The sequence below is a fragment of the Geotrypetes seraphini genome, chromosome 3, assembly GCF_902459505.1.
Source record: "Geotrypetes seraphini chromosome 3, aGeoSer1.1, whole genome shotgun sequence".
Lineage (NCBI taxonomy): Eukaryota > Metazoa > Chordata > Amphibia > Gymnophiona > Dermophiidae > Geotrypetes > Geotrypetes seraphini.
The window spans coordinates 182283459-182311427 of NC_047086.1; the positions used below are offsets into that span (position 1 = coordinate 182283459).

The 27969-nt window shown below is 45.2% G+C and overlaps 1 protein-coding gene across 3 annotated transcripts in view; it reads left to right on the forward strand.

Moving 5' to 3' along the window:
• The window catches only part of ARID1B (AT-rich interaction domain 1B), a 938949-nt gene that overhangs the window by 627369 nt on the left and 283611 nt on the right, over positions 1-27969 (forward strand). For all 3 annotated transcript variants that reach the window (XM_033937003.1, XM_033937004.1, XM_033937005.1), the window contains one exon: positions 5777-5866. In XM_033937003.1, coding sequence (XP_033792894.1) covers positions 5777-5866 — 90 coding nt within the window. The remainder of the gene's footprint in view (positions 1-5776; positions 5867-27969) is intronic.

Here is a 27969-nt window from a genome sequence, read left to right on the forward strand (position 1 = left end):
CCTACATGGGAACAAGAAGTCACTGCAAAAAAGTGACTTCTGGGGAATGCCATGACAGCAGACTCACCTCATTGCCGCTGCTGCCGGTTGCCTGAAGATTCAATGAAGCAGCCGGGAAGGAGCAAGTTCGGGAAGCTGGGAGAACTGGCTAAACCTGGACAGATGCCCCCATTTTTAAGAAACTGTCCGGGCATCCAGCCAGTCCTCTAAAATGAGGACATGTCCAGATTTCCCCAGATGTCTGGTAACCCTATGCTAGGTGTACTCATTGATGGCACATAAATCTCAGCCCCCAAGTTGTTGACTTGCCTCACTATATACATAAATCCTCGGAATCTGCAGTATATATGGTGGCAAGATTTGCATGCCCAAACTTGTGTGTGTGCCTGATATGCACAAACAAATTAATTGCTTAACGATTAGGTGCTAACAGCCAATTATTGATGTTAGTTGGCACTCCTTATTGGCGTTTACATCTAACTGCAAGCTATTCTACTGTACGTAAATGGCAGTGCACCTAACTCCTATTCTAGTGCAAAAGGCATGAGTCTTGAACTAGAGGGTTATTCTCCGTTATTCACCAGTTTGTAGAAGGCATCATCTCCACCTCCTGCAACTCTAGGCTGCGCCCCAGCTCCTCTACAAGCGAGTTGGAAGATATCTTTCTGATCTGCCCTAATTTGGATTTTTTTATATTTGGATTTTTATCTAAACTATGAGGCTTGCAGTGCTCCAGAGGTCCCCAGTCCAAAAGGCAACTCTGCCTGTGAGAAGACACGGGCTCTGTGGTCAGAAGTCTTTAGCCAAGAGGACAATCCTTTTACAGGGAACCTGTTTGGCCAGCCTGCCCAAAACTTTGGTGGCTCAGGGACCATTCCCCTAGGAGCACAGCTCGCTCCTGGTTGTTATCAGAGCTTTGAGCGCAGGTTGTATGGCCCCCTGTTGGTCCTGAGGACTTTATCAAGTGCTGCCTGTATCTTCCTCCCCTCCTTCCCGAAGATGTGTGAGATGCTGTGGGGGTCTGGGGTCTCAGACTCATTCAAAGTTTGACTGGTAGCTCAAAGAAACAAGCATTTGAAGTGAAATTTCCTCCTTGTCTAAGGCAGCTTTCTTCTCCATTATCCAGCTGCAGTTTCAGTACCAGCACAAATGTGAGTACAGGCTATTGTAGCCTTTGGGAGACATCAGGGTGGCTCAGAAATTGAAGTTTTAGAGGTTTTTGGGGCTCGTATTGGGGTTCCCCAACTCCAAAAAAAACGCTTTGCTGAATTTTCCCTGCTTTTATTTAGCTCTCCTGGGCCATTTTTTGCTGCTAAAATGCTGCTGGGGTGGCCATCTTGGATTTCCTGATTTTGTTTTAAAAGCCTTTGCCTCAGTTTTGCATACAATCATTCTAGATAGACTCCTCAAGCTATTTTAATGTGGATTCATACCAGATTGACACTGGGTGGCCAGCTGAGGAGAGTCCATATTCCACGTGCCATGGAGCACATGAGGGGGGGCAGGAGCACTGGCTCAGTCCCCTCTGGTCCTTCTAGGACAGGGGTCCTCAAACTATGGCCAGATACAGCCCTCCAAGGTAATTTACCCTGCCCCCGCTGCGGCTGCGGGAGGCTCTGCATCCAGCATCATTAGCATCGGCCTTGGTGACTTGGTGGCATAATGCACTGAAGCCAAGGACATGCTGACCCACCATTACTACGCTGAGGTAGACAGATAGTAGCCAGACCCAGAACAGGGCCCCCTACTCTCCCTTAGTTACTAACTACCTACACAACAGCAGGCCAGCAGTGCCACCATTCAGGCCCTGAGCTCAGGCCAGCAGGCCAGAATCGGTCAATTACCCATACCCTGGGCCTGACCGGAGCCCCACAGCACCAACAAAATGTTTGGATTCATTACTGCCTGCCACCCAGTACCCAGAAGCACAAGCCAACAGCAGACATGATAGCTACATGTGCCCATCCTAAAGAAGCAATAGTCATTGTGCATCCCTAAGAAACAATTATGTCAAGGAAAAAAAAAATTGACTCCGAGTGCAGGGTATTCAAAGAACAGTGAACCTACAATGACTTTTTCATGCAAGTTTCAAGTTTCAAGTTTTATTACTTTTGATATACCAACCATCAAGTTAATATCTGGCTGGTTAACAATATGTTTAAAAGAAAGAGAAGTTATACAAAACTAAAAAGTATAATGAGAGAGCCGTTTGTCTGGTATGCCAGGATTCCGTGGAATCTGTTCAAGGAATACAATGTACATCGATGGGGGCGCCTGACATTTAATTTGCTGACTTCAGCAGTCAACAAGAAAGTTTCTTGATTCTTCAACCAAAGATTCGGGCCCAGAAATGCCGACATGAACCCTCTAGTACAGTACCAAGAGAAAGGTCTGTTGTACATTTTTTTCCCCCCATGGCCCATGGTGGGCTTGGTCATGTGAAGAATAGCGAACCATCCAGGGTTGGTAATCCTGCTTCCCCAGTCTGGCTGCGTTGGCTGTGGTACACAGATCTGGTTCATCTATAGAGAGGCAAGTGTCTCAAACTGCCACCGCATCCGACCCTTTTCTCACGGGGTCCAGTTGCTTTAGGCTTCTGGCATGGCTCTTGAGCACATGTCCTTCACATGAAAGAGCTACTCAGAGGTGGTTATTGCTACTTTCCTCCAATGTTTGAAACCAGCGAATGTCGCAGCCTATGCTAAAGTGTGCTAAGGAGAATGTGGAGCTGGTAAAGGCTGCAATGTTAGTGGTCCTAGCATTTCTCCAGGATGGTTTTGAGAGGAGTTTGGCCGTTGACTCCCTCACAGTACAAGTATTAAGACTCTTGTTTTAGAGCTTGAGTAGAAGAAGTTTCCTAGGCCTCTCATCCAGTTGTTGCATCCTTATGGAATCTTATCTTGGTATTGCAGGCCCTCAGTAAGGCTCCATATGAGCCATTGCGATAGGCATCTCTGATGGATCTTACCGTTACGACAGTTTTTCTATTAGCTGCCGTTTCAGTAAGAAAGGTTTCAGAGTTAAATACTCTGTCGTGCAGAGAGCCTTTCCTCAGGTTTATGGAGGAAGGGGTCTCCCTCCACATGGTCCCTTCCTTCTGCAAAAGTGGTCTCAGCATTCCACATAAATCAAGAAGTCTGATTACTTGCGTTCCTTCCCACAGGTTAAAAAAAGAAAACAAAATTTTGGCGTTACTGAATGTTAAGATGGGTCAATGGCGGTATATAAATACCTAAATATATATATATATATATATATATATGTTACTCAGTTCCTAACAAATCTAAAATCCTCCACCCCGCACCATCACCCCATCCATGCATTGAGACTTTTGAGCCCTGCCTGTCTCTTGGGTCCTGTGCATTAAACAGAGAGCACATCTGAAAAGGCTACCCTGGAGGTTCTGGATTTTAATTTCCTACCTAGCAGCCTAAATTTGGCTTCCAGAACCTCCCTACTGCATTTCTCTATGACAATGGTACTCACTTATACCAAAGACACCAGGTTCCTTCTCCAGCACTGTCTAAAACAGTGGTCTCAAACTAAAACCCTTTGCAGGGCCACATTTTGGATTTGTAGGTACTTGGAGGGCCTCAGAAAAAAATAGTTAATGTCTTATTAAAGAAATGACAATTTTGCATGAGGTAAAACTCTATAGTTTATAAATCTTTCCTTTTGGCTAAGTCATAATAATAATATTGTCATTTATAGCTAAAGAGACATATGATCAAGAAACTGTTTTATTTTACTTTTGTGATTATGATAAAAATACCGAGAGCCCAAAATAGTACCTGGCGGGCCGCGAGTTTGAGATCACTGGTCTAACATGTTATCTAGGTGATGCGTGAGGTTTGCCATCTTCGCACCAGGCAGGCAAGTGGCCAAGCGATCCTCACATACACCGGCTACCCAGCTATCTACATGCCTAATGACCAAATCTCCCAATATAACCGCTGTCCTAACCCTTCCCTCTTGGGCAGAAGCCCCTGGAGACACATCCTCGGTGCAAGAGGACATTGCATCCCCTGGTAGGCAGGTCCTGGCTACAGGATTGCCTCCTACTTCACCAGGGTGATGCTCTCCTTTAAGAAGACCTCCCTCCTCTGAAGCAGCACAGAGGCTGCCAGATTGGAGGTGGGGCTTTTCTACAATCTCCTTGTAGGCCTTAATTTATTTTGTATTCTCAAAGAGCTCCTAGTTAAATGGAAAATAAATATGATACAGACATTTAAATATTTGAAAGGTATTAATATAGAAACAAGATTTTCCAGAGAAGGAAAAATTGTATTACTAGAGGTAATGGATTGAGGTTGCGGGGTGGTAGACATAGGAATAATGTTAGGAAAGGGAGAGGGTGGTTGATGCCTGGATTGCCTTCCTGAGGGAGGTGGTGAAGATGAAAATGATGAAATTTTTTTTTAAAAAAATGTGAAATGAACACACAGCATCTTTAATTAGAAAATGAATGTCACAAATTGAAGAACTAAGGCTAGTACTGGGTCAGACTTGCACAGTCTCCGTCCTGTATATAGCAATTTGGTTTAGGATGGGATGGGGAGGGCTTTGATGGAAACTCCAGTAATTTGGAACATAAGGACCCTGCTGCGCAGACCTTTATGGTCTGTATCCCACAAATGACAAGATGGTTTGGATAGGCTGGAGTGAGCTTCGACAGCAACTCCAGTAGTTGGAACCTAAGGACAGTACTGTGTGGACTTCTGTAGTCTGTGACAATTTAATTTAATCATGAATTTGCAATGCATGTAACTTTTGGTCTTTATCAGGTTCTTATCTGCCCTCATTTACTGTGTTTCTATGTTTAATACCTTAATTTACAATTTATAGATGCCTAAAAATAGAAGTTTTATATATAATGAAATACCCTAGCAATCCCTCCATGTTCCAACCCAGCTCACTCCAATATTTGTTTAATGTACCTGGGGCAATGGGGGATTAAGTGACTTGCCCAGTGTCACAAGGAGCAGCTTGGGATTTGAACCCACAACCTCAGGGTGCTGAGGCTGTAGCTCTAACCACTGCGCTACACGCAATGGAAACACTAGGCACTAAGCAAAAACAAGACATCAGGAATGTTGTTTGCCTTAAATTTAGCCATAGTACTCGGTTTAATGTTGACTGGGCTTGGTTAAATCAAATCTTTGAATAACAAAACTAAAAATATCATATCTGTTTGGCCATACACACTTCAAGCCTTTACATAAGATATGTGTCTGTTCATAGGCTGAGCTCTTAACGTTCAGTGAAATTAAATCTGTGAGTTACCAGCTAGGGGCTTTTTTTTCCCTTGGTGCAAATCACTTATGTACTGGCTATATCTTTCAAAGGGTAATATTTTGGCATCAGCCCTTGTCTGCCTGGTCAGAGGCCAGTGTAAATTCAGCAGGGTAAGCTCTGTTGTTTAGTGAATCTTAGCTTCTTTTTTTGTGCAGAAATGTGTGTCAGGAGATTTACAGCTATAAATTGGATCATATTGGTGAGGTTGGCAACTCGCGCAATATGACATTGAACATTTCAGCATACCTGTTGCTAAGTAAGCTGAAAAGCACACTTGCTCCATTGCTTATAAAGCGTGAAAAATAGTTGTTACATTTAGCCCTTCTATTATTATACCATTGACTTAATACTGAGCTGCCCAACTCTGAAAAATGCAGCTGAGATTAATTTAGGTTTTAATGTGTCTCTCTTTCTCTCTCTCTTTTTTCTCTCTCTCTGTCTCTTTCTCTCTCTATCTCTCTCTCTCTCCAAATTGCTGCAGGTAGCCATATTCCACCTCAGCCTCCTGGTAATCAATCAGAATCCAGTTCCCATCCTGCCTTGAGCCAGTCACCAATGCCGCAGGAACGAGGTTTGTTATTTATAATTTACAATCAACCAATTTAAGGAAAGAGAATGGGACTTGATATACCGCCTTTCAGTGGTTACAGTCAAAGTGGTTTACATATTATATACAGGTACAGTGGTACCTTGAACTACGAGCATAATCCGTTCCAGGAGCATGCTCGTAATCCAAAATGCTCGTTTATCAAAGCGAGTTTCCCCATAGGAAATAATGGAAACTCGCTTTGATACGTTCCCCACTCCCCCCACCGAGGCCAGCAGCTCTGCTCCCCCCCCCTCGAGAACCAGCATTGCTCCCCCCGAAGGCCCCGCGATCCGACACCCTCCCCCCCGTGATCCGGCACCGCCCTGCCGCCATCGGGCACCCCCCCCCGCCGCAACCTGAAGTCCCCCAGAGCCCTCTTCTTACTTTAATGTAGCACCGGCATGTCGGCCTCCACTTCTGTGCTAGCCTTGAGCATGTGCGCATGCTCAAGGCCAGCACAGAAGAGGAGGCCGACATGCCGGTGCTACATTAAAGTAAGAAGAAGGCTCTGGGGGACTTTAGGTTGCGGTTGTGGCGGGGGGGGGTGCCTGATCATGGCGGGGGGATGCCCGATGGTGGCGGGGGGTGCCTGATCATGGTAGGGGGGTGCCTGATGGCAGCGGGGAGGGTGCCCGATGGTGGCAGGTGTGTGCCAGATCACGGGGGAGAGGGTGCCGGTTCGCGGGGGGGGGGGGCACTCGCAAATCGAGGCACGCTCGGTTTCCGATGCGCTGATTTTGCAAATGTTTTGCTCGTCTTGCAAAACACTCGCAAAGTTTCAAGTTTCAAGTTTATTAGATGGCTTGATTAACCGCCTTAAACAAAGTTTCTAAGCGGTGTACATTTAAAAAGTTACATAGATTAGGTAACAAAACAGTCCATACAATTAGTAAATAAACTTATTATGCTAAAAATTAACATTGTTAAACACAAGGTAAGGAGGGATGAAATACAATTTGTAAAGTAAAGAGGAGACATCAAAGGAAAATACAAAAGGGTAATAAGACATTTGAGGGGAATAAAATAAAAAAAACAATAAGATAAAAGATTAACTTGCAAATGCATCTCTAAAAAGGAAAGTTTTTAACTCGTTTTTAAATTTTACAAAATCTTTCTCCTCCCGTAAAAACATAGGGAGGGCGTTCCATGTCTGCGGTGCCGTACAAGAGAAGATAAATTGTCTCCTTGTATTGATAATTTTTAGAGAGGGAATAGATAAAAGATTTTGTTCGATAGATCTCAAGGTTCTCTTTGCAGAATAAGGGATAAGTAATCTAAATAAAAATGCTGGGGTCTTATTATATAAAGTTTTAAAAATAATTGTACATAATTTATGAGTAATTCTATGCATAACAGGAAGCCAGTGAGCCTTTTTAAGGAGTGGTGTTACATGATCAAACTTTTTGGATTTAGTTATTAATTTAATTGATGCATTCTGAATAATTTGTAGTCGTTTTATTTCTTGTAAAGCAATTCCTTTAAATACCGGTGCACTCATAAACCGAGGTACCACTGTACTTATTTTTTTACCTGGGGCAATGGAGGATTATGTGACTTGCCCAGAGTCACGAGGAGCTGCAGTGGGAATTGAGCCCAGTTCCCCAGGTTCTTAGGCCACAGCACTAATTACTAGGTACTCCTCCACTCCAAAGGCCATTTTGTTGGTAAATATATTCCTTTGGTTGGGAATGGCTTGACCATTTGGATGGCGGAACATCAAAGGGTAGCTATAGCCAAATCAAAGCAATAAATTTGACAGTCACGTAAATTGAAAGAACCATTAGTGTCTAGTTTTTAACCACAGGGGTGAGGACAATTTTCAAGCAGTCTAGTTGGGTGAAATGACTTTTGGAAATTGACTTCAATTTCTATATATACAGTACTACTACTGCTATCCATTCAGTCATGTCCGACCCTTGGGTACGCTGTAGGCCAGCCCATGCCATGCTTCCCTGTTTTCCAGGGCTCCACATGCTTGCCTCGTTTGTTAAGGAATGTTTTGAGTAGGGAGATGTTGGGGTAATTATTATGGTTGAGTTTAATTATCAAATTTTGGAGGAATATCCTAGAGGACTGAAGGATTATTAGAGGGTCTGCAGAGCTAAATGATTACCTAGGGTACCTAATACCTTTTTACTGGCCTTGATAGAAACAGTTTATTTAGAAGTTGCATTTCATTAGGAAAAGGTAAGAAGAAAAATATTCTGTTTTAAAGATGCCAAGAGAATCTGTCTTTAAGGTTAGTGCAGTGGGGTGTAAATGTTCTAGTCTTGTAGTCTGCTGTGTTTTTTCACACCACTTTGAAGCGTCTGATATATTGATAGGTTTTATAGCATACCAAACATTCTTCTGGCTTCAAGCTAAAAAGGCTGAAACTTGAAAGCATGAGACTCAGGGATTTTCAAGTCAGGCCTTTGTGGGAATATATCTGAAAGCAAGCTGTAACAAGCAGTAATCCACTGCCAGCTGTGTAAAATCACAGCACATCCTAGAAACGGCAACCTGCACATCACACCTTACTTTCAGGTCCACAATATGCCAGAAGCTTCAGAAAAGATGCATTATGTTGGCTAAAAAACCCAAATCCTGTCCAGTTACTTCAGCATTGAAGCTTCAGAAAAGATGCATTATGTTGGCTAAAAAACCCAAATCCTGTCCAGTTACTTCAGCATTGAATCCAGACTGGATTGAATAGATCTGACAATCATCCAACAAAAAAAGTGGAAGGTAGGCACTTAGTATAACACGGGAGTATAAATAAAATGTATAACAGGATAACATGGGAGTATGAATAAAATGTATAAACAAAATGAGGTAGCAGGTAACAGTAGAAGTGATACAGTAGAATCTCAATTATCCAGGACTCGATGAACTATTGCAAAAACTTGCCAACCTGTCAATCAAAACAGGACAGATACCGGACGACTGGAAGATAGCAAACGTCACGCCGATATTTAAAAAAGGATCAAGAGGAGTACTGGGCAACTATGGACCTGTGAGTCTCACATCGGTCCATGGGAAGATGGTTGAGGCGCTGATCAAGGACAGCATAACCCGGCACTTAGACACCCACGACCTGATGAGAGCCAGTCAACATGGATTCAGGAGACATTGAGGGATACGAGTGACTAGTGACTAGTGTATTCGCCAGGGTACGCCTGGCTGAGCCTCCGCGTGTGCGGATCACCGGACTGGATGGACCCCAGGTCTGATCCGGTGCAGGCATTTCTTATGTTCTTATGTTTGATGAACCTACTTCAAATTTTTGAGACAGTGAACAGACAAATTGATAGTGGAGAACCGGTGGATATTGTATACTTGGATTTTCAGAAAGCGTTCGACAAGGTTCCACATGTAAGATTCCTCAGGAAACTGCAAGGCCATGGAATAGAAGGAGGCATACTAAGATGGATAGGCAACTGGCTGGAGAACAGAAGGCAGAGAGTGGGCATAAATGGGAAATTCTCAGACTGGGAGACTGTGACTAGCGGTGTGCCCCAAGGCTCGGTACTTGGGCCCATCTTATTTAATATTTTCATAAATGACCTGGAGGATGGAACATCTAGTGAGCTCATCAAGTTTGCAGATGACACAAAGCTATGCCGGGCAATCAAATCACAGAAGGACAGTGAGGAACTCCAGAGCGACTTGAGTCGATTGGAAAATTGGGCAGATAAATGGCAGATGAAGTTTAATGTGGAAAAATGCAGTCATGTACTTAGGCAGAAAAAATAAGGAACACAAGTATAGTATGTCGGGTGCAACTCTAGGAAAATCCGAACAGGAAAGGGACCTTGGTATTAATCGATAGGACCCTGAAGCCGTCGGCGCAATGCATGGCGGCAGCGAATAAGGCAAATAGAATGCTAGGCATGATAAAGAAGGGAATCACGAGTAGATCGGAGAAAGTAATACTACCGCTATATAGAGCGATGGTCAGACCACACTTGGAATACCGCGTCCAGTACTGGTCTCCATACCTAAAAAAGGATTTAAAAGTACTTGAGAGGGTGCAGAGACGAGCAACGAAGCTAATAAAGGGCATGGAGAACTTGGAATATGAGGAACGACTTAAGAGACTGGGATTGTTCTCCCTTGAGAAGAGGAGGCTGCGAGGGGATATGATTGAGACTTTCAAGATACTGAAAGGAATCGACCAAATAGAGCACGATAAAAAATTATTTACAATGTCTAATGTGACACGGACAAGAGGACATGGACTGAAGCTAAGGGGGAACAGGTTCAGTTCAGATATCAGGAAGTTCTGCTTCACGCAACGAGTGGTGGACTCCTGGAATGCTCTTCCGGAGGAGATAATTGCGGAATCCACCGTTCCAGGGTTTAAAGGTAAGTTAGATGTACATCTCCTTATGAGTGGCTTAAGGTAACATAGGTAAGGTATGCTTAAGGTAACATAGGTAACATAAGCTTAGAGTATGGGGACTAATACTATGCCAGGGTACACCTGGCGGGGCCTCCGCGTGTGCGGATCGCCGGATTTCATGGACTTAGGGTCTGTTCCGGAGATGGCACTTCTTATGTTCTTATGTTTGGATGTAGAACACAGCTCTGCTGGCCTGTTAGACTTGGTTCCATTGCTGGATGTAGAGCATGGCTTTGCTGGCCTATTCGACTAGATTCCATCACCAGATGTAGAGAACAGCTCCAGCTGCCTATGTGAAAAAGCTCCATCTCTAGATGTAGAGCGTGGCTCCTATGGGTTGCTTGTCACGTTTACATCTTTGGATGTTGGGCACAGATCCACCTGGCTTTTCAACTGGACTCAAATACAAAATAATTGGTAAGATTTTTCCTGCTAAACCAACACTGGAATGAAAGTTGCTCCACAGGCTCAATCATTAAATAAACTCAGTAATTAAATAAAGGGGGTTGCCATGGGGACCATGGCTGCCCCTAGTATAGCTAATTTGTTTATGTCTCATTTTGAAGAACAGTTTTTGTATCCTCATGCTTTTTTTGAACATATCTGTTGGTTGCGGTTCATAGATGACATCTTTTTTATTTGGACTTCCACTGAAGAACAACTTATAACTTTTGTCACCTGGATTAACTTTTTAACCACATGTCTGCGGTTTACTCATACTAGTCACAAACAACACATTGATTTGTTAGATACTGTGGTCATGGTCCAAGGGAGTAATCTCTCCACTAAGGTTCATCACAAAAATATAGAGCGCAACAACCTTTTGTCATATTCGAGTTGTCACCCCAAATGCTTAAAAGCGGCCATTCCTATAGGCCAGTTCTCACAGGCCAGGAGAATTTGTATTACCAATGCAGATTTTAAAGTAGAAGCTATTATCCTATGGGATAAATTTCTTAAAAGGGTTACCCCATATCTGTGATCCATAAAGCTTATTTACGAGCACGCCACACTAATCGAGATCTTCTGCTTACCCAGACAAGAAAAGAAACATCTTCCAACCAAATCTGTGTTATTTCTCATTCCACTCAACCTGCAGCTGTGGCCCGGAGTATACGAAATCATTGGCATGTTCTTCAATTACACCAGGTATTTAAAGACAATCCTTGTATTGCATTTACAAGGGGTAAGAACTTGTCTGAACATCTGGTTTCCTCTGATTTTTGTATGAAACCTCATTTCTTTGGGGATAGAGGCTTCCATTCCCCCTGTGGTCATTGTACAATGTGTGACACTTTCCATCAAGGAGATTCATGGATTCATCCTATTTCTAAGCAGACTTACCATCTTAAGTCTATTACATCTTGTGATTCCACCCATGTGGTTTACGTGATATCTTGCCCTTGTGGTCTCATTTATGTAGGCTGCACTATTATGGCAGTGAAAGTTAGGCTTATTGAGCATCGGAGCTGTCTCAATACAGGCAAACAAACAGCTCCCATGGTGTCCCATAATTTGAAATAACACCATTCCTTTGCTCAACTTGAATGGTATATTTTGGAGCAACTTTCCAGTACTTTCAGTGGGGATAAAACTACTTACCTGCTACAAAGAGAAAACTTTTGGATTTTTCATCTAAAAGCGTTTTCTCCCCACAGATTAAATGAAAATGTAGACAAGTGCTTTACATAATGCATATATATTTTTATTTATTATTTTCATTTTGTGGTTAGCTTTCAATCTTCATTATTTTTCATTCATTCATTCAATTATTTTATGGGATATACGTCATTACGTCATTGTGCGTTGCTGTGGGCGGGGTCATTGGTTGTTTTAAAAAGAATCCTCCTAGCACGCCGTCGTGTTCATAGCTTCAGCATGATTGTGCTGCTGTGAATGGAGTGGGGCTTATTGAACCATGAAATTGAGTTATTTGCCCCTGGATTAGAGAATTTACTGGTTTTTCCATTTCTCCCTCCTGACGAAGATATCGAAACAAGGCCTGTCGAGCGGAGATACAGTGCCTATATGAACTTGTGCACATGAAATGGAGACTCCAGCTGCTTTAGCTAAGTAGTTTAATTGACTTTGTAAATGTTCTTTCATGTTCGTTCTTTTTTTACCTACTCTTTACTTTGAATGGAGATTTAGCACTGACATGAATTGGAATATATGAACTGAAAATTTAGTTAATCCAGCTGGATAAGTTATTTATTTATTTATTCATTTATTTAAACTGGATACACAACACGGTATTTGGATATGGACTTTGATATGAACTTTTGATATGATTTGTTGTTTTTCATATGAATTTTTAAATTTTTGAATACTTGGTTTTGGATTTGGGGATGTTATTTTCATTTAGTTTTTTGTAATTGTTTTTTTTTTTTTTAAACATCTCTACATTTTTCTTTGTTTCCACACTGAATGCACGTTTACACTTTATATTTATTCGCCAAGGTTAAGTTTAAAAATACAAGGGTATTATGATGTATGGGGCAGAATTTATTTAGACTTTAGTCTAAGTGCTAGTCACTTATAAATACCTGCCCGGGGCTTTTGGTCACTCGTGGGGAAAATTGAGCCCGTACTGAAACCCCTTTATTTAATTACTGAGTTCATTTAATGATTGAGCCTGTGGTGCAACTTTCATTCCAGTGTTGGTTTAGCAGGAAAAATCTTACCAATTATTTTGTATTTGAGTTATCTTTTTATTGGTAATTCTTTTGGTTTTTTGAAGTCTTTTCAACTGGACTCCATCTCTAGATGTTGAGCAAGGTTCCACCTGTCGCATTGGTGCAGCTACTCTTTATGTAGAACGCAAATCCATTTGGCATATGGCATGACTCCATTGATGCTTGCCGTACTTGGCTCCATCGCTATATGTCTTGCTCTGTGCCAGTGCTAGTGGCCGCGAGCAGCTCTTTCGTATAACTCAGTTCGGGTGTGCAGCCTTTTTGTGAGTGCTTGCACTTTAATTCCAGCATTGGAAGCACTCCTTTTGCCTGACTATAGGACACAGTCCCTTTTCTCGGGTACACATTCTTCACTGGATACCAAGCGAGACACCTTTCTTGCCTGTCGAGAGTGTGTCCTTGGTGCAGCTCCATCTTTGGTGGGGGTGTATGTGACTTCTTCTCTGAGGTCCACCTAGGCTGGGAATGCTGCTCCTCCTTGCCTCCTACAGGTGCTCTGACGGCTCTTTTTTGGGTTATTCAACACCATACTTTGGCAGGTTTGTCCTCGTTGTCTAATTCTTTGCATTGCATGAAACCAGTCTTCCTCTTTGGAGCCCTGGTGGGTGGCTTCCGGTCATTTCTTCTGTGAAATAGACAGTTCCTTCCGGGGGGAACTTATTCAGTGAGGCAGTCCTTGTGTTCCTTGGAGAGGTCAACGGATTGCTTGACTTGGAGTTTCATTCTTTCTCTGTTATGGTCGCAGTCCTACCCTACTGAGGACTGCTTTGCAGCATCCCACTTGTCACTGGATTTATCTGCTGATGATGATAAGGAAGGAAAAATTATGTTGTACCTGATCATTTTCTTTCCTTTAGTCACAGTAGATGAATTCAGAGTTCTGCCCTTTTTTGTTTCTTTAGTTTCTCTTTTGCTTCATAGGGGTTGGTTCTACCTGCTGCTTTGACTTGAACTTGTTGTCAGCTTGTATAACGGAGCTTTGAGGAGGGAGATATTGGATGACTTGCTCTTCATGCTGGTCCTGCTGCTTTGTTACGAGAAATACTGGCTTACCAAGGAGCTTCCCTTCCTATATATGACAGAGCTCAGTTTTGTGTTCTCTATATCCGCCTGCTAGAGGATGGTCATAACCCATTTGTCTCTGAATTAATCTGCTGTGACTAGAGGACAGAAAATTATCAGGTAAAACATAAATTTTTGTTTCCTGAAATGTGAACAACATCCAGGACATATACTTAATAATTGTCTCGTCATCCAATTGAAGAAATAAACCTACATCTTTTTTTAACCATCTAGTATCCTAATCAGCCCACTGCAAATCACAAATTCTCATTCATGCTCATGTTTCAGCATTTTGAAGGCTTTGAAGATATATAAAGCAGTAAAGGAAATTTAGCCAATTAAATTGCTGGATTGACTGACGTATCCTACATCATTTTTCTATACGGTTGCAGCAGTAATGATGGCAACAATTAATCAGAAATCTCACTCTGTTATAGAACCACTATGAATACTCGTATATAGATTGCAAATATGACATAATATAATAAATATACTGTGAAGAGTAAGAGAGTGTTACCATTTGCATGCTGCACTTATTGAGCTGTTGGCCTTATTCCAGTCATCTTATGGTCTCTAGCCAAGCACTCGCATGGTAATATTCTTACAAATGTTTTAAATTTCACATACTGAATTGGATGAAATAACCATGATTTATCCACCACTGAGATTATTTCATTGCTGTTGTAGCAAGGAGACTCAAGATCGCCCAGGCAACATGAAAATTACTCTGGGCGAAAGCCAACTGAGAGATTTTTAAAAAATAATGCTTTAAACATTTATTTATTTGGTTTTATATCCCGTCCTTGCAGGAGAGCTCACAACGGGTTACAAGTTTACATACATGGTAAAAAACATAACATGACAAACATAGTATCGTGTGACATAGCATGATGAGAATTATATAACAAAACAGAATGGCAGTTTAGCATAGTAACATAGTAGATGACGGCAGATAAAGACCCGAAAGGTCCATCCAGTCTGCCCAACCTGATTCAATTTAAATTTTTAAATTTTCTTCTTAGCTATTTCTGGGCAAGAATCCAAAGCTTTACCCTGTACTGTGCTTGGGTTCCAACTGCTGAAATCTCTGTTAAGACTTACTCCAGCCCATCTACACCCTCCCAGCCATTGAAGCCCTCCCCAGCCCATCTTCCACCAAACGGCCATATACAGACACAGACCGTGCAAGTCTGCCCAGTACTGGCCTTAGTTCAATATTTAATATTATTTTCTGATTCTAAATCCTCTGTGTTCATCCCACGCTTCTTTGAACTCAGTCACAGTTTTACTCTCCACCACATCTCAGGAGCGCATTCCAGGCATCCACTACCCTCACCGTAAAGTAGAATTTCCTAACATTGCCCCTGAATCTACCACCCCTCAACCTAAAATTATGTCCTCTGGTTTTACCATTTTCCTTTCTCTGGAAAATATTTTGTTCCACGTTAATACCCTTCAAGTATTTGAACGTCTGAATCATATCTCCCCTGTCTCTCCTTTCCTCTAGGGTATACATATTCAGAGCTTCCAGTCTCTCCTCATACGTCTTCTGGTGCAAGCCTCCTATCATTTTCGTCGCCCTCCTCTGGATCGCCTCAAGTCTTCTTACGTCCTTCGCCAGATACGGTCTCCAAAATTGAACCCAATACTCCAAGTGGGGCCTTACCAACAACCTGTACAGGGGCATCAACATCTTCCTTCTACTGACTACGCCTCTCTTTATACAGCCCAGCATCCTTCTGGCAGCAGCCACTGCCTTGTCACACTGTTTTTTCGCCTTTAGATCTTCGGACACTATCACCCCAAGGTCCCTCTCCCCGTCCGTGCATATCAGCTTCTCTCCTCCCAGCATATAAGGTTCCTTCCTATTATTAGTCCCCAAATGCATTACCGTATTTTCACGCATATAACGCGCGCGTTATACGCGTTTTTACCTACCGCGTATACCCCTTGCGCGTTATATGCGTGAGCGCGGTATACAAAAGTTTTAAAACATAGTTCCCACCCCGCCCGACGCCCGATTCACCCCCCCAGCAGGACCGCTCGCACCCCCACCCCGAACGACCGCTCGCACGCGCTCCCACCCGCACCCGCATCCACGATCGGAGCAAGAGGGAGCCCAAGCCCTCTTGCCCGGCCGACTCCCCGACGTCCGATACATCCCCCCCCCCCGGCAGGACCACTCGCACCCCCACCCCGAAGGACCGCCGACTTCCCGACAATATCGGGCCAGAAGGGAGCCCAAACCCTCCTGGCCAGACCGCTCGCACCCCCACCCCGAACGACCGCTCGCACGCGCTCCCACCCGCTCCCGCATCCACGATCGGAGCAAGAGGGAGCCCAAGCCCTCTTGCCCGGCCGACTCCCCGACGTCCGATACATCCCCCCCCCCGGCAGGACCACTCGCACCCCCACCCCGAAGGACCGCCGACTTCCCGACAATATCGGGCCAGAAGGGAGCCCAAACCCTCCTGGCCACGGCGACCCCCTAACCCCACCCCGCACTACATTACGGGCAGGAGGGATCCCAGGCCCTCCTGCCCTCGACGCAAACCCCCCTCCCTCGAACGACCGCCCCCCCCCAAGAACCTCCGACCGCCCCCCCAGCCGACCCGCGACCCCCCTGGCGACCCCCACGACCCCCCCACCCCCCTTCCCCGTACCTTGGGTAGTTGGGCCAGAAGGGAGCCCAAACCCTCCTGGCCACGGCGACCCCCTAACCCCACCCCGCACTACATTACGGGCAGGAGGGATCCCAGGCCCTCCTGCCCTCGACGCAAACCCCCCTCCCCCCCAACGACCGCCCCCCCCCAAGAACCTCCGACCGCCCCCCAGCCGACCCGCGATCCCCCTGGCGACCCCCACGACCCCCCCACCCCCCTTCCCCGTACCTTTGGTAGTTGGCCGGACAGACGGGAGCCAAACCCGCCTGTCCGGCAGGCAGCCAACGAAGGAATGAGGCCGGATTGGCCCATCCATCCTAAAGCTCCGCCTACTGGTGGGGCCTAAGGCGCGTGGGCCAATCAGAATAGGCCCTGGAGCCTTAGGTCCCACCTGGGGGCGCGGCCTGAGGCACATGGGCCCAACCCGACCATGTGCCTCAGGCCGCGCCCCCAGGTGGGACCTAAGGCTCCAGGGCCTATTCTGATTGGCCCACGCGCCTTAGGCCCCACCAGTAGGCGGAGCTTTAGGATGGATGGGCCAATCCGGTCTCATTCCTTCGTTGGCTGCCTGCCGGACAGGCGGGTTTGGCTCCCGTCTGTCCGGCCAACTACCAAAGGTACGGGGAAGGGGGGTGGGGGGGTCGTGGGGGTCGCCAGGGGGGTCGCGGGTCGGCTGGGGGGGCGGTCGGAGGTTCTTGGGGGGGGCGGTCGTTGGGGGGGAGGGGGGTTTGCGTCGAGGGCAGGAGGGCCTGGGATCCCTCCTGCCCGTAATGTAGTGCGGGGTGGGGTTAGGGGATCGCCGTGGCCAGGAGGGTTTGGGCTCCCTTCTGGCCCAACTACCAAAGGTACGGGGAAGGGGGGTGGGGGGGTCGTGGGGGTCGCGGGTCGGCTGGGGGGCGGTCGGAGGTTCTTGGGGGGGGGGCGGTCGTTGGGGGGAGGGGGGTTTGCGTCGAGGGCAGGAGGGCCTGGGATCCCTCCTGCCCGTAATGTAGTGCGGGGTGGGGTTAGGGGGTCGCCGTGGCCAGGAGGATTTGGGCTCCCTCCTGGCCCGATATTGTTGGGGAGTCGGCGGTCCTTCGGGGGGGAGGGATGTATCGGACGTCGGGGGGGGGGGCATCAGGCTTTCAGGATGGGGACAGACCTTCAAGGGGGGACAGTGCACGGAAGTCAGGGGGGGTGAACGGAGAGTCGGGACAGCGCACGGAAAGTCAGGGCGGGCGAAAGGAGTGTCGGGCAGCATGCGCGGTATACCCGTGAGCGCGGTATACCAAAGTTTTTGTACATATCATCGTGATTTCTGCGCGCTATACCCGTGTGCGCGTTTTATACGGGTGCGCGTTATTTGCGTGAAAATACGTTACTCTGCATTTCTTTGCATTGAATTTTAGTTGCCAGGCATTAGACCATTCCTCTAACTTTTGCAGATCCTTTTTCATATTTTCCACTCCCTCTTCGGTGTCCACTCTGTTACAAATCTTGGTATCATCTGCAAAGAGGCACACTTTTCCTTCTAACCCTTCAGCAATGTCACTCACAAACATATTGAACAGGATTGGCCCCAGCACCGAACTCTGAGGGACTCCACTACTCACCTTTCCTTCCTTCGAGCGACTTCCATTAACCACCACCCTCTGGCGTTTGTCCGACAGCCAGTTTCTGACCCAGTTCACCACTTTGGGTCCTAACTTCAGCCCTTCAAGTTTGTTCAACAGCCTCCTATGAGGAACTGTATCAAAGGCTTTGCTGAAATCCAAGTAAATTACATCTAGCATATGTCCTCAATCCAGCTCTATGGTCACCCAATCAAAAAATTCAATCAGGTTCGTTTGGCACGATTTACCTTTTGTAAAGCCATGTTGCCTCGGATCCTGTAACCCATTAGATTCAAGGAAGTACACTATCCTTTCTTTCAGCAACACTTTCATTATTTTTCCAACAACTGAAGTGAGGCTCACTGGCCTGTAGTTTCCTGCTTCATCCCTGTGACCACTTTTATGAATAGGGACCACATCCGTTCTCCTCCAATCCCCAGGAATCACTCCCATCTCCAGAGATTTGTTGAACAACTCTTTAATAGGACTCGCCAGAACCTCTCTGAGCTCCCTTAGTATCCTGGGATGGATCCCATCTGGTCCCATCGCTTTGTCCACCTTCAGTTTTTCAAGTTGCTCATAAACACCCTTCCCGTGAACGGCGCAGAATCTACTCCATTTTCTCGTGTAACTTTGCCAGACAATCTCGGTCCTTCTTCAGGATTTTCTTCTGTGAACACAGAACAGAAGTATTTGTTTAGCACATTTGCTTTCTCCTCATCACTCTCCACATATTGGTTCTCAGCATCTTTTAGCCTAGCAATTCCATTTTTCATCTTCCTCCTTTTACTAATATATCTGAAAAAATTTTGTCTCCCTTTTTTACATTTTTAGCCATTTGTTCTCCCGCCTGTGCTTTCGCCAGACGTATCTCTCTCTTGGCTTCTTTCAGTTTCATCCTGTAGTCCTTTCTGCTCTCCTCTTGGGGTTTTTTTATATTTCACGAACGCCAACTCTTTCGCCTTTATTTTCTCAGCAACTAAGTTGGAGAACCATATCGGCTTCCTTTTTTTCTTGTTTTTATTGATTTTCTTCACATAAAGGTCTGTAGCCATTTTTATCGCTCCTTTCAGCTTAGACCACTGTCTTTCCACTTCTCTTATGTCCTCCCATCCTAACAGCTCTTTCTTCAGGTACTCTCCCATTGCATTAAAGTCCGTACGTTTGAAATCTAGTATCGTGCGGACGTTCTCCACTTTAGCCATTATATCAAACCAAACCGTTTGATGATCGCTACTTCCCAGGTGAGCACCCACTTGAACATTAGAGATACTTTCTCCATTTGTGAGGACCAGATCCAATATCGCTTTTTCCCTTGTGGGTTCCATTACCATTTGTCTGAGTAGAGCCTCTTGAAAGGCATCCACAATCTCTACTTCTTTCCGATTCCGCAGACGGAACATTCCAGTCCGCATCCGGCAGGTTGAAATCTCCCAACAGCAGAATCTCCTCTTTCCTTCCAAACTTTTGGATATCCACAATCAGATACTTATCAATTTGCTGCGATTGAGTCGGAGGTCTGTAGACTACACCCACATAGATAGAAGTACCATCTTCTCTTTTCAGAGCCATCCATATCGCTTCTTCCTCTCCCCAGGTCCCTTGCATTTCGGTCGCTTGGATATTGATCTTTACATAGAGAGCTACTCCTCCACCTTTTTGACCATCTCTGTCCTTCCTAAAAAGATTCTATCCTGGTATGTTTGCATCCCATCCATGTGATTCACTGAACCATGTCTCTGTGATAGCGACAATATCTAGATCTGCCTCTAACATCAGGGCTTGCAGATCATGAACTTTGTTGCTTAGACTGCGAGCATTTGTGGTCATCGCTTTCCAGCTATTTTTCAGCGATAATCTCCTTTTTCGTATGGATTTTTGTTTCGTTTCACTTTCCGTTGCAATACTAAGAAATAAGTTGCTGATATTGTTTATGTTGCAGTCTTTACTACTATCACATCTTTTCTTTTGCTGGGGGTGCTGCAACTTTTTTTATTTAAATTTTAAACTTTTTTTTAACTTTTAAACTTTTGCGGCAGCCTCTTCCCTCTTAAATTTTTGCGGAAGCGGCGGCCTCTTCCCCCTTCCCTTCAGTGCGAGCCCGTGGGTTTAAAGCTGGCGTTGCACTGCGGCGTGCAGCCCCACTTTAAAATCACGGGCTTGCACTGCAGGGAAGGGTGGCAGAGAGCAGGAGAGTCGGGGCGAGCAGACAGGAGAGATCAGGGCAGGCAGGCGTAGTCAGGGCGAGCAGACAGGAGAGATCAGGTCAGGCAGGAGATGGGGCTGACAGGTTAGAAAGCAGGGCGGCAGAAGGCAAGGCAGTCGCAAAGGGCTTCAGCGACTGGTCCTGAGCAGTTGCTTTTTGCGAGCTCACTGGGATCGAAAAAAAGTTTAGTGAATCTCATCCCTGCCTACTTTGCATGCAGTTCCCCTCATTTGCATGCGCACACCGGAAGAGGATCGCTACACAGGTTAGTGAATACTGCAGGAGAGAAATCTGGTCGCTAAGGGCTCATAAACCGATCAGTACATGATCGGTTTGCTTAGTGAATCTAGCCCTAAGTGCCTATAAAGGTACCGCAATAAAGGTAATTTCAGGTTCTAAAAAATTCGACCACGTCACGCCTCTACTCCAACATGCCCATTGGCTTCCCATTTCATATAGGATAACATTTAAAATAGCTCTTTTAGTCTTTAAGACATTAAAAAATAATACTCCAGCATTTATAGATAGACATCTGATTCCGTACAATTCGCCTAGAGTTCTCAGATCATCCTCACAATCCACCCTATATGTTCCCTCTTTAAAAATCATTGGTACTCGCCGTGACTTGATTTTCTCGGTTACTGCTCCAACAATTTGGAACTCACTCCCTCTTTATTTAAGACTTGAACCAGACTTGCAAAAATTTAAGAATAGCTTAAAGTGTCTTCTTTTTAAAGAAGCCTTTAACTAAAAGTTTTTTTTGTTTTTTTTTGCTGGTTATTTCCTACTTTCATCACCCTTCATCAAATTAAGATCCCCTTCCCTTTTAACTTTTCTTCTGTTCTAAATTTTTTCTCTCTCACCTTCCTAATGTACTACCCCATTTTGGTTATTTTATTTTAAAATTGTATTTTTTCTTTCTTTCCTACCGTTTCATGTGGCATGTCACCCCAGTTTGTTTTTTACTTTTTTAAAGTAGTCATTTTTAATTTTAATGTATTTGTGATTTTATTGCATTTGTAAAACGCTTTGTAATCTGAAAAGCGTTTAATCAAATATCATAATAAACTTGAAACTTGAAACTATATGTAATATGTAAACTACTTTGATTGTAGCCACAGAAAGGCAGTACAGCAAATCTCTTCCCCTTTCCCCTTTCCCCTTTCCCCTTTCCCCTTTCACCATATTTAGTGCTCCTTTTATGGTCAATTGATTTTTATTATTTCAACCAGAACATACAAATAGAAGTTGCATACAAATCCAAAAAATAACAGTGCAAGTTCACCCCCTCCCCCCCCATCCCTCCCTTCCCTCCCCACCCCAAAAGTCCAATGCCACTACTATGGCTGAGAGTGTAAGATAGTCCTAACAATTTAAGAGTCTACTGCGAGCATATGGTGTGAGGTCCTGCCAGAAGCATTCCCAGGTCTGACAGAATCTGCGGCCTGGTCCACAATCTAAATCTCCCACTAGTCTCCGCTCCAGCGTCGCATGAACAATCATCAACGCTCTCCATTGAGCGTAGGAAGGGGGATCTCGGGACAGCCAGTTAGTAAGAATTGCTTTCTTCCCCATCAAAAGCACTCTAGTGACAAAAGCTGACATTCCTTTAGGTTTGGGCGTGGCTATATTATAAAGTCCAAATAAAGCTGTCGATTGTGGGAGCCAACGCCTCCGCCAGAGCTGCGTAATATAGTGCCCTAATTGTCGCCAGAACTGTTGAATTTTGGGACAATTCCAAAGCATATGCCCCAATGATACATGAGCATGTGCACATTTCGGGCAAGAATGAATTGTAGTAATCCCCATCCGGGTTGCTCGTTCCGGCGGGATATAGAGTCTCAAAACAATTTTTAACTGCATTTCCCAGTGGACAATATTAGGAGACACCTTCAGAATATTTTTCAGCGTCCTCTGTATCTGTTGGGCCGTTAACGTGCAGTGCAAGTCCTCAGCCCATGTTGCCGCTAAGATGTCCAAATTGGGGCCAGAGTGCCCATCCCGGATCCCCACTATGTGAAATCGAAGCGGAATCCGCTGTTGTGCAGAAAGGCTAAAGAGTTCTGAAAGAGCCTCCCTGTTATCTTCCTCAAGATGGTGCGCCGGAAGAGACTGAACGTAATGTCGGATTTGGTAATATGCAAAAAAATCATTAGGTGGTAAAGTAAATGTCCGTCGTAAGTCAGCAAAAGTCGCCAGTTTCCCCTCCTCAGAGAATAAGTGGAATAGGTATTGAAGTCCCTGCACACCCCACCCCTGGAAGGCGGTATTTTGCAGTCCAGGCTGAAAGGCTCCATTGCCTTGGATGGGTAAGTATAATGAAACCTCAGAAGGCAATCTAGCACGTTTGCAAACCCACTTCCATGCTCGTCGAGCCGGTGCAAATATCGGGTACTGGGCCACCAAAGGACGAAGCCGCGGGTCCGCCACATGCAAGAAATAACTCACATGAAACGGAACCAGCAATGACAACTCCAATGACATCGCAGTAAAGTCAGACGTCCCCCTAAACCAATCATTAATGTGTCTCATCTGACAGGCAATAGCATACCAATGTACATTTAATAAGCCATAACTCCCTCTGTCCCTAGGTAAGCACATTCTAAGAAATTGCATGCGGGGTCGCTTGCCTCCCCAAAGAAAACGTTGTAATCCTTTAATTAACCGGGCTTTATGAGAAAAGGATAAAAGCAAGGGCAGGACCTGAAATCGGTATAACCATTTGGGAAAGAGCACCATATTATAAAGAGCCATCCGTCCCGCTACTGTGAGCGGGAAAGTGGACCAGTTTTGTAAGTCACGTAAAGTGTCATGGAGTAGTGGGGAAATGTTACAGTCATAAAGAGTCTTGAGGTCTCGGGGGATCCAAACCCCCAAGTATCGAATCGAGTGCACAGCCCATGTGAAAGGGAAATGGCCCCTCCATGTCTGCTGCAGTGTTACTGGACTGGCTAAAGCAACAGATTTCTGATAATTTAAGGTAAAGCCCAAATAAAATCTAACTTCGTTAAGGGATTGTATAAGGTGTCGGATAAAGTGAGAAGGGTTAGTAAGCATAAACAAGATGTCATCTGCAAAAGCTAACACCTTTAATGTTTGATCCCCGAAGTCCACCCCCACTATATCAGGATCCAGAGATACAGTGCGCAGAAAGGGCTCCAAGTACAATAAAAACAACAGGGGGGACAAAGGACATCCCTGCCGTGTGCCTCTTTCAATTAATATGGGGTCAGTGATAGTGTCATTAACAAGCAGTCTTGCCCGCGGTGTCGAGTATAACGTGCGTAACGCTGTGGCGAACCAGCCCGAAATTCCCATATAGTGCAGTATTTCAAATAAAAATGTCCAATTGACTTGATCAAAGGCTTGCGCTGCATCCAAGCTGAGTAATAGCATCGGGGTGTCATGAGATTATGTATGGGCCAATGACAAGAGTGCCTTTCGAACGTTATGGACCGCCTGCCTGCCCTTTACAAAGCCCACCTGTGTAGACACGATGATATTTGGGAGTAGAGTGGCTAATCTATCAGCTAATATTTTAGATAAAATTTTTATGTCCACATTTAATAAAGATATGGGTCGATAGGACTCAGGAGCAGTGCTGTCTTTACCTGGCTTCAAAATCAAAGTAATCAACGCCTCATTCGCCTCCGTGGGAAAATGTTCATCCCGCGTAACCTGCGAATAGTAGTCCCTAAGGAAGGGACTCAGCTGCTCCGCTAAAAGTTTATAAAATTCAGCTGTAAAGCCATCCGGCCCCGGAGCCGAGAAATTTCTTTGCTGTTTAATAGCATGTGATAATTCTTTAGTTGTGATGGCTGCATTGAGAAATTCAACATCAGGGTCAGAGAGCGGCATTAGGCCGGAATCTGCCAAATAATCCCTAATAAGTGGAGCATCTCCCGAGTCCTGGCGACCATAGATCTTCTGGAAATGAGCCTTAAAAATCTGCGCAATGTGTGCTGTGGAGTGCTGTAGATGTCCCTTATCATCCTTCATTCCCATTACATAACGATGACCTCGAGCCTGTGTTGTTAATCGAGCTAATAATTTCCCCGCACGATTACCATAGAGATGGTAGCGGAATTTTTGATACAGAAGCATTTTAACCGTGCGTTCATGGATATAAGAATTAAGAGTAGCCTCCACAGAGATCAGACGTTCCCTAGATGCTCGTGTAGGATATTGTGTATATTGGTGTTTAGCAGTTGCCAATTCCTTTTCTAACCTAAGGATGCCCCGAGATAATCGGCGATTCCGCGCTATAACATATGCTATACAATCACCTCTAAGCCCTACCTTAGCTGTGCTCCAGAACAGCGTTGGGTTATTACAGTGTTGACCATTAAAGGTCAGAAAGTCTTCCCATTTATTTATTAAATAAGTTTTAAAATGATCATCTGAATATAAGTAACTAGGGAATCGCCAACGTACGGGTCCCCGAATGCCAAAGCCCACCTTCACGTCAAGCCAGATCAACGCGTGGTCTGAAATGACTGTAGGACCTATTACCGCCATGTCCACATTTAAGAACGCCCTACTTGTGGTAAGAATATAATCTATTCTAGATTGGGTGTTATGCGCCCTGGAGCGGTGAGTATAATCCCGTTCTGTGGTGTGTAAGAGCCTCCAGGGGTCAACCAGATCCAGTGTGGCACAGAGGTAAGGTATGCCTCTAGTTTGGGACGAGCTCACACTTTGTCCCGGCCCAGTACGGTCACAGGTCGGGTCTAGAACTTGGTTAAAATCCCCGGCTATATAGACCGGATCAGTAATGCGCTCTAAAAGCAATGCTGTGATGCCTTCAAAAAAGGCGTGATCGTACGTATTAGGTGCGTAAATATTCAAAAGGTAGAAAGAGTATGTTCCTACCGTCATCTGTAACAATACATATCTGCCCTGTGTATCAGTGGCTACCACTTTCGCTGTATATGGTAAGGACTTACGGATCAATATCACTACCCCTGCTCGCTTTTGTGGAGATGAGGCTGCATACACTGCGTCCACCCAAGACCTCCTCAACTTCTGATGCTCTATGTCCGTCAACCTGGTTTCCTGTAGGCAGGCTATATCTACTTTATTCCGTTTTAGTTGTGTTAAAATTTTGGTTCTTTTAATAGGGGAGGTGATACCAGATACATTCCAGGAGGCTACCCTTAGAGTATTAGCCATGCAGTGTTAGAAGAGCTATGATCAGCAAAAAATAGAAAGCATGAATAAAGAAGCCACCCCAGGTTCCCAGCCATACCTGAGGTAGCCATAAGGCACTCAGGGCCTGCCCAAGTGCCTTCAATATAGTGGGTGAGTTTCTGGACAAGAAGCCCACCATAGCTTCAAAACCTACACTCTCTTGCAGCCGTAAATTATATATATAGCCATATGATAGCAAAGGACTCCCCCCCATTCGACCCCCTTCCCCCTCTCCCCCCCTTCCCATCCTATCCCCCTGGCGCATGGTTTGAGGTCACAACTAGGGGTCCGTCCTAGGGCGGTCCCAGAGGTGTGAAAGATCACAAAACAATGCCACTCCAGGCCCCGAGTTCCCAATAGTGCAAGAAGAACAGTTATACCTTAGAAGCCCAGTACCAAGAAAACAGCAAAAAATAACTTGTCCACAACATACTGTCCCTTGAACAATCATAACTTAACAAATGCCAGGTCGCCAGCTCGAGTCATGGTTACTGGCAAAAGTGGGCCTTAAATGTAGCCCTGAGCCACCACAGTTGAGGGCCAATGCTTCCCATAAACCCAGAACCAGAGTTCGACAAGCAGCCCGAGGGTGGTACACACTCAGGTCCTGCTGTTAATCAGGTCAGATCAGACTGGGTAAGCACATGGGTGTTCAAATAGAGAGCTGCTTCCGCCGCTGTATCAAAAACATGCCATTGTCCCAGATGGTGGATACGCAATAGAGCCGGGTACAGGAACAGGAACCGTACTTTTTTTTCTGCCAAGGAGGCACATATCGGGTAAAATTGCTTCCTGCGCTCCGTTAGGGCCGCAGAGTAATCCTGGAAGATGCGGACCTCCGACTCTTCAAATTGTAAGGTCTCCCGGAGTTGTTTATATCTGCGTAGAATTTCCACCTTATGGTTATAATTTAAGAGTTTGGCTACAACCATTCGAGGCTGGGCCTCTCGGGCCTGTTCCCTGCCCAGACGGTGAGCCCGTTCAAGACGGATAGGTCCCAATCCCTCGGGTAAGGAAAAGGTTTTGGTAAGCCCCAGGGTTTTTAGCAGCTTTGGACCCGCCACCGTCTCAGGAATTCTCAAAAAGCGTAAGTTGGATCTGCGGAAACGATTTTCCAGGTCTTCCAGTCTCTCCGCTTTCTTTTGGGTCAGGGCCTGCAGTTCCTGTAAGGTAGTGGCCTGGGTGTTCTGTGTGTCTTCCATGCTGGATACTCTAGTCTCCAATGCTGTTGTTCTTTTAGTCGTTTCTGAGAGCATATTTTCTACTTTTAAAATCTGCTCTGATAGCTTGCCGATGCTGGGCTGCATAGCCGCTGTCACAGCCTGGGTGAGGGCCGTCAGCGCCTCCGGCGCAATATGTTGGATCGCTGGGGTGAGGGTGCCCGACGCCATTTTTTCCCCTCCGCTCTGCGGGCGCTCCCGATCCTTTTTGTGCAGGTGGGTTGACATCGGGGGCGCGGAAGAGGACAGAAATCTGTCCATGCAGCGAGTTTGTAGCTGCGCTTCAGAGCGCTAATTTCCGGCAATCCCCCGACAGCTGTAACCGGGCAATTCGGGACTCGGGGCCCGGGAGCTCTGGCAGCGCGTGTCTGCCGCGGCTCAACGCATCACGTGATCCTTAGTGCTCCTTTTATGAAGGTGCGCTAGCGGTTTTAGTGCGCGTGCTAGACACTTACGCCTCCATAGAGCTGGTGTTAGTATTTTCCGTGTAGTGCAGGGTTAGCGCGCGCGGCATTGTAGGAGCCCTTAATTTCATATTGTACAATGTTTATATTGGTAACTACAGAGAGAAATAAAAGATAAAGATTGCCCCCCTATTTCACAACACAAAAATATTGATGCTTGAGGTTTTTGTTACCATATTAGAAACAGTTTAGTATAAATATTAAAGGGAAACAAATCATTATTCTAATAATCTTTCTCTTTGAAAACTCAAGAGGTAATATATCCCTTCTGTTAATTGGCAGCTGAAGTAAAGAGTCACCAGTTAAAATGCAGGATTCATCTTGTCCCCATTCTATGAGTGTATAGCAATTCGAATTAGCTGCATTTTGACTAGTATATGCAGGTGATGGATGAGTAGAAGTACGAGCAATTTGATATCTCTACATCCCTGATAATGCAGTGTTTCCTGAGATCTGTTTCTGTGGCTGGGACCACTCAGTGTGCAGGGCCTTTTGCTATCAGTTTAAACCAATTTTCACTGATCAAATTCTCAGGTTTTTACAAAGGTAAAATAAGTTTGAACTTATTTTCACCCTAATTTAAACAATTATTTCCCTAACATAGGCAA